The following is a 12,902-nucleotide window of genomic DNA, read 5'->3' on the forward strand; positions in this document are numbered from 1 at the left end:
TGCAATAACAGTCTCTGAATGTTCCATCTCCTTTTTACACTCTTTGGACACAAAAGATTGTCTTAGGTATGTTGCCTATTTCATTCATGGCCTTTCTTCTCTCAGTTCAATATCCTCTCATTGCTGTTTCTCTTTCTTTGTCAGGGAACGACCAACATCAGAACAACGGGTCAGAAAAGAGAACCTGTCAAGTCTTCCTAGCTCCTGATTGTACAAAGTTGCTGGTCCCTCTTGTCAACAGTGTCACTACGCCTTCCCTCCTACTGAAAGAAGAAAGTCAACAAAGTCTAGCAGAAAACTGAAATGCTATCAAAAGGCCCATAAGAAAGTCTCCCCTGAAAATTTACAGTCTTACTGAGTTCATTGCACTGTGCATCAGATTAATTTCCATATCAGAGGAAAGTTATGTTTGTGTAGCTAGTACTAGATATTGCACAAATCAATAAACACACACGTATATACCACATAGCACTAAACTGTATATAGAAATATATGCTCAGAATGGATGATCGGTACAGAAACAGTGCAAATCTGTATCAAGGGGCAAAGGACATAGCTAGAGAAGTGAACCAGGTGTCAGATGACTACAGGTATCAGGATGGCAACTATGAACGCTATGCACCTACAGTTGGCTATTACCATGATGAGAATGAGCCTGCCCAAGAAGAGGATGCCCAGAGTGATGCCACAGAAGGCCATGATGAAGATGATGAGGTCTACGAAGGAGAGTACCAGGGCATTCCTCACCCAGATGACATTAAGGCCAGACAGAAGAAGAAAGCCCCTGCCGTGGCTGATGAGTTTAGAGACAAGGCTGAGCTCATAGCTGAGCAGATGGAGGACGAGGAACAACTTGCCCACCAGTATGAGAACATCATTGAGGAGTGTGGCCATGGGCGCTTCCAGTGGACGCTCTTCTTTGTTTTAGGCTTGGCGCTGATGGCGGACGGGGTGGAGGTGTTTGTGGTTGGCTTTGTTCTGCCCAGTGCAGAGAAGGATATGTGCTTGTCCAGCTCAAACAAAGGGATGCTAGGTAAGTGCCACTGAGCAGCCATGCTTCCTTCAGGCATTATGCAGGTAGGATGGATCCAAAATTAACTTATTTGCTAGGGTGGGTTTATTCACAACCCTCCCCATTTCCCCCACCCTGATTTGCTCTTGCAGGGCCGAGGATGACTATATGGAACGGATTTTTGTCTAGTGAGTGCAAAATGAACCTGTATAGCATTGTGCCTCTCTTTGGACTGCAAGCTCCTTGGCTGGCAGAATTCTGCTTCCTCAGTGGTTGTCATGATGCAAGTGAACTGAGAGGCCAATCTGAAATAACAACATGAGAGCTTGGTTCTGCACTCAGTAGGACTTTTGTCTGTTTAAAAAATGCCAGCTACAGTTCTGCCTGGTTTAATACTCATGGGGCAAGTAGACTCTATGCATCAACTAGCTTTTCATTTTTCCAAAGGTGATTTCAAGTCAGGTCAGTTGATGGGGCATGGGAAGGTTTCATCTTCTTATTATGTCCCTTCCCCCATGCCTCAGCATTCTCCAGCTGTTGTACTTGGGCCTCTACGTCAAACTGCAAGCTGCTATATAGTCTCCCCTGATGCTACCCTTCTCACTAACATTCTTCTTTTTGTCCAGACAGTGTCTTTTTTTTGCCCAAAGTTCTAATTAGCAGAGTAGCTGTACAGTCATTTTCCTTTGAACCTCAGAATCTCCACTAAAGCTGTTTGCTAATGGGCACTGGGTCAAAAGTATCCTATGGAGATTTCCTCCTAAATCTGTGGAATGAATTTAAAGGCCCACACAGGATTAAAGAGTCATCCTCTAACACCCACCTTGTTTCACTCCTGTCCTGTTCCCTTGGGCATTAAACACACACTTGTTTGTTTGTTTGTTTGAACTGAGGTTGAAATTGAGTGGAACAGTTTGGATAATGTAACTTTTTCCTGAAAACTGTAACTGAAGTAAGATATAAGTTCCCAAGCCCCTAGAAGGCCAGGCTTGTTTGATTATGATACTAAGTCAAGCAACAGTAAAGGAGGTTTACAAGCTCAATGAAACAACCACTGGCTTATCTGAATGGGGATGGTGCATATTTGGGTATTCTGCACATCCATAGTGGTGGTGGAGAAATCTCCAGGATTTGAAACTTATGTCCAGGCTTGTGAACCCAGCCAGTTTATCCCAACTGAATCTAATCTGAAAGTCAGGGCCAGATCAAGGTTCCTACCTCCATCCACCTCATGCCACTTCAGCAGTACAAAAGGTACAGATAGCTGACCTTATACAAACCTCTAGTGTAACTTAGTTCAAAGTCACCTCACTTTCCTTAGCTCAAAGCCTCTTTAGATCTTCCTGGGCATTGGGGCTTCCTTCCTTCCTTTTTCTCCAAAAGTATTTTTTTTTTCAGTTTTCTATGGCCAAAATATCAAAGCAGGGTCAGATTTTCAAAGGAGATGATTCAAAGGATTCTGCAGCTCTATTCAGAGGCTTCTAGCCAGTTTTTCACAATGTGTGGTAGTGAGAACCCTTGAACAACTGACCATTCATTCTGTTGCCTTTTGAAAATCTGACCATATGCACCAAAGTCGGAATCACTGACATGTGTTCAAGAATATCTTTAAAGTGTTTCTGACCCATTCCAGGGTACAGAGTACAAGAAGTCTCATGCAGAAACTTGTTCTGTTTTTTTCTAAGTCAATACTTACCTGACTCAGGCTATGTCTAGGTCAGAGCAGTCTGTAGACAGGAGTTTTTGTCAGAAGACATCTTACTGACAACTGAACGCCTGTGGGAAACTGGACGCCCTATGGGTTTTGTCTAGACGTAGCCTCCATGGTCGCAGAGTGCAGATGAGTTTTGGATAAGCACACCAACTTTTTGCATATTTGTCCAATCACAGCTTACAGACCATCTCACATTCATCCGTCTGAAATTTTTCTTGAGGGGGAAAGGCGTTCCTCCTAATTCCTACTAGTAGGAATTAAAAGGGGGCTTTTTTGAACTTGATTTTGCAGACCTCTCCATTCCCTTTTCCTCGAGGTTTTTGAAGTCATATTTTGGAGCCAGGATTTAGAATTTGAGATATATTAGGAAGAGCTGGTGCTGCTTTGCAGCTGAAGACACAGATAAGGAGAGGCAGGGGACAGAAGGCTATGCTAATGGTGCATTCCCCTACTGCTGTTGGTAACTGTGGGTTAGGAATAGGTTCTCAAATTCAATGTCATTATTTAAAATAATTTTTTTAGGCTTATATAGTCTCAACTGTCAGGGGTTTCCCTCCTGCAGTAAGCGTAATGCATATGGGAGGAGTTGGCTTGCATTCTAGGGCTCTGAGATAGATCTGTGTGAAAAGAAATTGTGCAAAGTGTGGCTTAGCAAACTCTTAGCCTGCAGAGACATGCAGGCATATGGTCTCTGCAGGTATATGAGTACTTACTGACACAAATACCATCCCCTCCAGGGCGGTTTTTGTGCCCTTGGTGTAGGATTTCTCCTCTTCTGAGTACCTAGGACTGCATGGCATATTATCGTGGGTGTGTCTCTTCCCACCTAAAGTGGAGACTTTTAATGGTGCTAATGATGGATACAAAAAATAAGCTTCCTCAAAATCATTCCTGGCTCAACTTTACTGCCCACACACCAAGTACTCAAAAAAAAAATGCAGAAGTCAACGATTGTAGAAGCCCCAAGCTTCTGACATATGCTCATTTCCTTCTGGGTATTCTAATTCTTTGATGTTCTGAGGGTAGTACTCTTGCAAATTAGTCTTGTTAACACTCAGGGTTCAATGATACTCACAGACTGATTTGTCAGAATAATGGTAGCAATCAAAGAGCTCTTTTTGGCTCAGTCTGTGCCTAATGTGCAGTGATAATCTGCAAGAGTAGGTCTATGTAAAATCGGCAGAGGTGTTATTAGAGTGGGCATAGCTTTCACTCAAATTACCATGGTAGCCCCTGGGTCATTATATACGCATGAGTTATTATCCCTTACCTTTTTTACATACAAATAGAATGAGCGCATTGGTTCATATTTATCCTCTGGTGTCTGTTCTAGTCATATTTTTGATAAGGAAAAAGAATCAAGTCATTCCAGACAGATCTGAGTTTGCTTCCAGGAAGCTGCTAATGTCTGCACGTCAAAGTGTCTCTCCCTGTCTTCATGGGGGTAGGGGGAAAGTGAAAAATAAATAGGGGAAATCATCAAACCATTTTTGAAAAGGAAGACAAACTGCAAGAACGAAAAGCAATGTAAGCTAAAGGCCAAATTGGTGAACTTTGGCTTTTGCCAGAAAGATATTTTGCTTTTAAGTCCCAGTGTTGTGCATGTTTTTTCCCCATCAGAATAAATGGGAACATTACCAAAATTACAGTCAGTTTGAGTAAAAGCTGCCAACAAAAAAATTCCCATAGAGTTTCTTGAAAAGCAGGAAATCAATGTGACACCTTTGGAATTTCATAAAACATTTCAATTTTGTGCTGAAACTAAGCAGTTCTACTTCAGAGGCAAATGAGCAACTGTTTTAACCCCAGTTAGTCCTAATCATAAAAATCAAGTATTTGGGTTTTCCCTCAATGAGTGTTGATGAAATTAAAAACTCACACCCACAACAGTGAATATTTTAGCATAATGATTGTATTTATTTTTAAATTTTTATGGGCTCTGAAATTTGCTAATTTCTCACTAGATTGTTTTCACTTACTCATCTGACATTTTTAGCCTTTAGCTGCATCTGCTGTAACAAATAAATAAATAAATACAGATATCAGTAAATAATAAATAATAACAGTAATAAATAAATCAGTGGAAGAAATGCACTTATCTGCAACAGACAAGAGAATCCCTGCCTTATGATTGGCTGAAGATTTATGAACTGAGTCAGCAAGTTTTTAGTCACTTGAGAGGTGAACAAAATGCAGGTATCTGGAGGAGTCATGACCAATCAGGTGACAACTGCAATGCATGCATATTGATTGGTGGTACTATCTGCATTCATTATTGCTGTTACTAGCATCTCATTGGATTAATAACACTAGTTATTTACATAGGGCAGTAAGTGTATAAATACTATAAAAGATTCTCAATAATATCTTTCTCTTATATGATTAGCACCCTTCCTATGAGGAGCCCAAATGTTAAGCTTTGAAAATCCACCGTGAAGTAGACTTACTGTCTTCCCTTTATAGTAGGGAAACAGATGAGGAAGTTGAGTAATATCTATCAGAGAAGAGTCCACATCAGTGCTGAGAACAGACTTCAGATCTTTTAAAAAAAAAGTTGCCCTTCCTTTCAATGAAACAATAATTTACTAGTAATAATTTAAAAAGAGGTTGAACCTCTGTAATACAGCACATTTTGTACCTGAGTGGTGACAAACGACCATTTGCTGGACCACAGGATGTTATGTTGTCTAGCACATTACCAACACTTCCACTGGTTACTGGACTGTTTGAAGACATTTGGGGTATATTACAGCTGAATAACAGCACGGAGAACTGAGAGCCAGGACTGGTGGCTGTAAACAAACTTTATGGGACTGTGGGAACGAGTGGTCGTCCAGCTAATGAAAATCATGCTGGATTATGGATGTTACTGGACTAGAGTGTTCTGGATTAGAAAGGTTCAACCTGTATGCTATTGTTTCCTGGGCTTCTATCCCAGTCTGCTTGGTAGAATGTTAGATGGGGTGACCATCCATCCCATTTTTCCTGGGACAGTCTGTTATTTAAGCTGTCCTGCAGGCATCCTGACTTTTTAAGAATATGAGCTAATTGGCCTGTATTGTGTGGGGCTCTCTTCACCAGTGTCTCTGGGCAGCAGCCTGTGCTGCCAGGGAGCCCCACTGCAGGGCAGCTGCCCAGTTACATGGCACCCTGCACCTTGGGGGTGGCACCTCCACTGTCAGGGAGCTTCTCTGTGGGGAAGCTACCCTGTCCTGGTGCTCTGTACCTTGGAGCAGCAGCTCCTGTTGCAGGAGAACTCCTCAGTGAGGCAGCTGCCCCATTTCCCAGCACTCCATGGAATCAGTGTCTGCCACCAGCAATCTCTGCCTCATTCCCTGGCATCTCATACCTAGGAGAGGCAGCTCCCACCTCCAGAAAGCCCATCCATGGGATGGCTACCTCATTCCCTGGCACCGTGTGCCTCAGTGAGGCAGCTTCTACTGTGGGGAAACTCCTCCGTGGGGTGGTTGCTGTATTCCCTGCCCCCCCCCATCGGGAGGCTCTGACACGCCTATTCTCAGCACCTCTGACCCCTCACCATGAGGTTGCTGAGCTCCCATTCTCCACTCTCCTTCATCAGGATGCTGCAGAGCCCCCATCTCCAGTGCCTCACCATGGGCCAGTAGCCTCCATCGCCAAGGAGCCCTGACTTGGGGCAACAGCCCTGTCCCCCATCTCCGGAGGCTGGTGTCTGGTATTTGCCATAGGGCAATGCGATCACCCTAATGTTACAGCTGTTGGTAGTTAATATAGGTAGCCAGAATAAAATAGATTATGTAACAATACATTGGCCTGTGCCTTGGTGAATAGCAGGGTTTATTTTTATTATTCCTTTGAAACAAATGCTCGCCACAGCTTTGCCTCTGTCATGATTAACCTGGTGTTTCAATGAATCCTATCACCTTGAGAGTATTCAGTATTTCTTACCACTCACATTGTTTTCTGAATAAACATATATAAACCCATTCATGGCTCCCTGATGGCTCACCCTCTTCCGTGTCTTGGGCCTACAAGTCTAACCACGGCAGTGTATGACATAGGCTGTCACATGATTTATGAACACGTGTTCGTGAAAGTATTGTCCTGATAATGCTACAAACAACTATATTAGATCACAGATGCTCCTCACCAAGCCAGCAAACTGCGTGCTCCCATGGCTAAGCTTATTGTATAGCTGACCTCTTAAATCAGGGTTTTAGTGCCATGGTTCATGATTTTGACATCCGGATCTTCCTTCCATGATTATTCTGTAATATTTTTCTTACTATTTACTGCATCATTCCTGCCTGCAAGTTGTTGATTAGAATATTCATGGCCAGCAGGCACAAAAGAGGTACGTATGTAGCCAATGGTCTTCTCAGTGTTGGCCCATCTCTTCCTTGCTGTATGTGCACCTCTGGTGCTCCATCCGGCAGTGAAGGTAGAGTGTTGTACAGTGTAATGATTGTCTCCTCATTTGTAAATGTGGCAGTCATTTTATATGACAGGAGCCAAAATGAACAGCTTTTCATTTAATGGCAAAGGAGGCATTTGGCTCCTTCTGTTGAGGACTTCAATTTAGCAGGACTAGGTGTGTGTGTGTGTGTATAGCAGAGGGAGAAACCAGATGGTGCTATGAATTTTCAGCTGAAGGATAAGACCTATGGGAGTACTTTGAAAGGCACGGAGCGCAAACATCTACCTATTTTCTATGCCGGCAGCCCTGGGTGAAATATTTTCAATGCCATGTTGAAAGATGCTGTGGATTCATAAATCTACCTTTGCTTTGACTTTCAAAAATCCTTAGGATTACAGCAGCCATAGATCACACACAACTAGTTGGTATATTTTCTTCCTCTTCTTTAGAATATGAAAATCCCCATTTTTATTATTTTAGATGCAGTGACTCAGTTTTAACTGGTAGGGAGGTCATTTTTTATGGTTGGCAAGCTACCTCCACTTCTATTCATTCAATAGAGCAAATGCCACATGAACCAAAGGGAATTTCCTTTCTGGATTGTCTGATTGTCATTTGCAAGAGGAACAAGATCCAAAGCTAAAGCAGAAACTGACAGCAAAAGCACATCAAGAACTAAAAAGGCCATCCAATCAATATAAATATATATAAAATTTTAGCTTAAGTCTTTCAGTTTCTGAAGCTAGGACAGTTTCTTTCAAACAAAGGTGTTGAATACTAATACTAATACTAATACTAATACTAAGATATTAGTTGTATAAACAACTAATGAGATAAAAAAACTTAGATTAGCATAGTATTGTACCCATTTTTTTTTATTCATAGATTCATAGGCTGTGTCTACACCAGCTCCCTACTTTGAAGGGAGTATAGTAAGTAGGGTGTTGGGATATAATTAATGAAGTGCTGCGGTGCATATGCAGCACTTCATTAAACTAATTCTCCCCCACGGCAGCTTCAAAGTGTTAAACTTTGAAGTGCTGGCTTGCGTGTATCCGTGGCTAACCCGCCGGTACTTCGAAGCGCCTGGGCAACTTTGAAGTCCCTTTACCTCCTGAGGTCACCAGCCCTATGATTCTATGATACTCCTCAAACTTAACACTTCAGAGTTGCCATGGGGGAGAATTAGTGTAACGAAGTGCTGCATATGCACATCAGCACTTCATTAATAATCTCCTGACACCCTACTTACCTGTTCCCTTTGAAGTAGGGAGCTAGTGTAGACACAGCCATAGAGTTTAATGCAAGAAGGGACCACTGTGATAATATAATCTGACCTTCTGTATAACACAGCTGATGGATTTTTAACAAAGACGAAAAGAATTTCTTAATTTGGAAACTTTGACTATGGCACCTCAGTATTTTCTTCTCTTTCAAGGGGAACAAATCCAAAGCCTTTATGTTTTCCACATAGTTACAGCTGGTTGAATTATTCATAATCAGGAGTTTATTCTTTGAATTTCATCTCTTTTTTACAATTATTTTCTGAGCAGATTGCATTTTTCTCACATGTATTCATTATTTTATATTAGTCACAGAATAATGGCTACAAATAATGTTTGTTCTCTAAATTGCTTGAAAGCTGTTGCATTTAATATCCAACATCTGTGCTTCTTTGGTTAGTTTTGTTTGGACATTGAAGTCACACGACATTCTTCTCTTCCTTCTTGGATGAACATAACTTTTGGAATCATGTTCCTGGTGTGAACTGCCATGTTTCCAAATTTGAAAATTTGTTTCCTGTGAATATGCTTTAATGTTTTTTTTAAATATTTGCCTGTTCATTGGACATTTTTGCCAGGAAATAGGTTGTCTAGAACATTCTATGAAGACAAAATGCAGAAAGAACACAGCAGAAACTACTGAGTTTCAGAAACTGACCAAACTATTTTCTTCAGTTCTGCTTACAACTTAGGTTTCCAAGACCCAATATCACCCTTGTTTCCCTTTGAAGGTAATAGAATTTGTGAGTTCAGTCCTTGAGGGGACCATTTAGGGAACTGGGGTTTAAAAAAGAGAAAGGATGGTGCTGAGTCCTGCCAAGAGGGCAGGGGACTGAACTTGATGACCTCCTGAGGTCCCTTCCAGTTCTATGAGAGGAGTGTATGTATGTGAATTGTTGCTGTGGGACTGTACTCACAGTATTTCAGAAGGGATTTAACAATCAGTCTTATATAGTAATATTATCTCTTTCATATGCTCTGTGTCAGTACCTAATTTGGCTTTTTTGCTGTCATGTGCTATAGTACCAATTGGGTCCATAATTTCAGTGACCAGTAGCGCCCAAATTATTTTTGTGCACAGAAACCTGAGGGACAGTCCCACTAGGCAGTGGCACTGACAGCTCCCATGTGCTCTAGGGCAAGGTAAGAGAGGAGCCTGGCTCCGTGCCCTGGAAGAGGCCAGACCAGGAGCAGAAAGGGTGGAGCTAAGGTCAGTCAGCTCTCAGTGCCACCTGGACCGCAGCACTGGGGGTCTTCCTCCACTTCCTCACAACCACAGCACTTCAAAGGGGCACGGAGCTTCAGGCCCCTTTGAAAAGCTGGTCCGGGGGGCAACTGACTCCTTTGCCCGCCATCTTAGCAGGCCCACCTTTAGGCTGTCATTCACCAGGGTGGTTTCTTCTGTGCATCTGCAGGACCTTTAGGGTGTGTCCACACAGCACAGTTATTTCAAAATAATGGCCACTATTCCGAAATAGCTTTGCGAGTGTCTAGACAGCAAAACCACTATTCCGAAATAATTTCAAAATGGGGGATGGCTTATTTCAAATGCTGTAAACGTCATTCTATGAGGAATAGCACATATTCCAGAAAAGGTATTTCAGAATAGGGGCTGTGCAGACAGGAAATAGGGATTATTTTGAAATAAGTGATAGTGCTTTCAGGGGTTCTAATCCAAAATAAACTCTCTTGTGTGTGCATGCTCCATTTTGAAACAGCTGAGCACTATTTCCATACACATTTTGGCTATGTCTACACTAGCCCCTCCCTTTTCTAAAGGGGGATGCTAATGAGACATTTTGGGATATGCTAATGAGGTACTGCAATGAATATGCAGTGCCTCATGAGCATAATGGTGGCCGTGGCACTTTGAAAGTGCTGCTTTCGATCATGTGTAGCTCGTCTAAATGGGGTCCTTTTCGAAAGGACCCTGCACACTTCAAAATCCCCTTATTCCTATTTGGTCATAAGAATAAGGGGATTTTGAAGTGTGCAGGGTCCTTTTGAAAAGGATCCCATATAGACGAGCCGTGCGCTATGGCCACCATTATGCTAATGAGGGGATGCATATTCATTGCAATACCTCATTAGCATATCCCTCATTAGCATGTCCGTTTTGAAAGGGGGGGTGCTAGTGTAGACCCATCCTTTGCGTGTGGATGTGCTATTTTGAAATAAGCTATTCCAGAATCTCTGTTCTGGAAGAGCTTATTCTGAAATAATGCTGCTGTGTAGACATAGCCTTATAGAGAGTGATCCTCATTTGCTCAGTCACCTAAGTAACTGTGATTTCTTTGGATTGTGGTTATTATTTGCATACCCTTCAGTTTTGCATCTTTTACAAAAACTACGATATTTTCAGTATCCTCATTTAAATGACATGCCCTTTCTGTAACTGGCCTCCTGCAGAAAGGAAAATATGGTGCACATCTTGGAAAAACACAGTAAATCATGAAAATTGTTCATCATTGTCCACGCAGGAGAAAGGCTGTTTGTAAATTTTCTTTATGTGTTCTGGCATGTTTTAGTGCAGCTTCCCAAATGAAGGTGTTATGATGCTGGCTGGGATGTGTTGTCTTCACAAAAGGATTCCAAGTGCACACCATAATAAATCATTCTCTTGGCTGCACTTTCATTGTGGAGTGGACCACTGCACCTTATGCAAGAGCTGTTCCTGCCATCAGCAGTGGAATCATCTGAAATCCCATCATTTATTAAAAATAATGTCTTAGGCCAAATTCTGCTCTCACCTCCAAACCAGCTACAGATATACCTATAGACAGATGTGTGCTCTTGTCTTCTTCCTGGAACTGAATTCCCTCAACAGGGTAGGATCAATTAACAGCTGTGTAGCAGAGTTTGGATGCCAGATTTGGCACAAGAATGCCTGAATACAAATTTCCCTGCTTTTTGCCTCCACATTAGCCTTGCTACGCCCTTAGATGACATCCTGAGGCACCAGGACAATGAGCCTCAGTTCAGCCCCTGGGGAGCAGGCGATGCCACTTAGGAGTGCATTCAAGATGCAAAAATTGTTGCAGACAGACAAGTTTACACCAGCAGCATCTCTGTGGTCACCATGCTCTGGTGCACAAAGGACCTCGATGACTGCATGTGCATTGCACAGGCTCAAAGATAAGCACCTTTGTTCATTAAAATAAGGGAATGAGTGAAGAGGGGCAAGACACTAGAGCCCTGACACTTTTGCAGAACTATTGATCTCCCTCAGTATTATCACTCCTCTAACAAAGCTCGGAATCCACTGGGTCTCTTTACTTGCAGGAGAGGTGGCAGCATTTGCTTCAGTCTAAAAGACCAGCAGACTTCCATGAAGTACCCAGAGATTGAGTAATGGAACAGTTGCTCATTCACTCTGAGCCAGGCTGCTGCTGCTGCTACTGAGAATAAGTACTTCCAGGGGCCAGACGCCTGGCTTCCATGCCCTCAGTCAGGATATTCACTGTAATATTAATAGCTCACTGGCTGCACAAAAGGAGTCTCAGAGGTTACAATGCAGCAACCACTTCTTGAACAGATTCTGTTTTTTCGTTTTTTGTTTTGTTCTGTTTTGCTTTGTTCTGCTTTGTTTTTAGATGGTTTGGGTGAACAGCTGCCAATGTGGATTGTCTCTGCAGAAAACAATTAACTCTGCCTGATCGTTCATTTTTAATCTGCGTGCAGGAAGCATGTAGTAGAGACCTGTGTTTGCAGAGAGAGAGGCCCTGGGTTTCTATGCCATGTGCATGTACTTCTGGCTGCCATGCTGTCTGTATATTTGTAGACAATAGGGATGAGGTAATATTACAGTACAAGCTTTATTATCCAGCATTCCCAGGGCAACATGGATGCCACATAATAGAAGGTGCTGGTTATTTGAGCTGAAGCTGGCATCTAGCCCTACTCTGCTTGCCCCCCTGGCTGAGCAGCAGGCATCTGGCCCTGTTCTCTGCCACCCTCAATGGGGTAACCAGCCCCGCAACAGCTGGCCCCAGCCATCCCCTGCCAGTCAGCTGTACAGCTGGCCCTGGCCTGTTAACCGGCCCCTCAGAATACTAGTTAACAGAATGTGCCAGTTATTTGGATGATGGATGGCCAGGTGTTTGCTGTAATATCTTTTACGGGACCAACTTCTGCTGGTGAGAAAGGCAAGCTCTGCTTTGGGTCTGGGAAATGTACTAAGAGTGTCACAACAACATACAAGATCCAACAAATAGTTTAGCATAAGCCACTTCATCTTGACTGGCCTCTTGTATGTGCTAGCTACTTATGATGAACTATCTGTTGGGTCTTGTCTTTAAATAGTGACAGTTTTAACACCTTTCCAGACCTGAAGTAGGGATCTGTGTGTCTTGAAAGCTTGTCTTACTCAGATATTAGTCCAATAACAGCTACTATCTCTCCATTTTGTCACTCTAGTATCCTGAGACTGTCACGCTATATCACTGCATATTTATTTATAACCGAAGCGTTATTACACAAGTTCTTGTTTACAGCATC

General features: G+C 42.6%; 1 protein-coding gene across 2 annotated transcripts in view; it reads left to right on the top strand.

The window, feature by feature from the left end:
- The first annotated feature begins 492 nt into the window (after positions 1-492).
- Positions 493-12,902, top strand: part of SV2B (synaptic vesicle glycoprotein 2B) — a 40,658-nt gene continuing 28,248 nt past the window's right edge. Inside the window, exon 1 of one of the 2 annotated variants that reach the window (XM_075006814.1) lies at positions 493-1,033. In XM_075006814.1, coding sequence (XP_074862915.1) covers positions 493-1,033 — 541 coding nt within the window. The remainder of the gene's footprint in view (positions 1,034-12,902) is intronic. The other variant, XM_075006815.1, reaches the window with a different exon arrangement.

This window comes from Carettochelys insculpta, chromosome 12, assembly GCF_033958435.1.
Source record: "Carettochelys insculpta isolate YL-2023 chromosome 12, ASM3395843v1, whole genome shotgun sequence".
Lineage (NCBI taxonomy): Eukaryota > Metazoa > Chordata > Testudines > Carettochelyidae > Carettochelys > Carettochelys insculpta.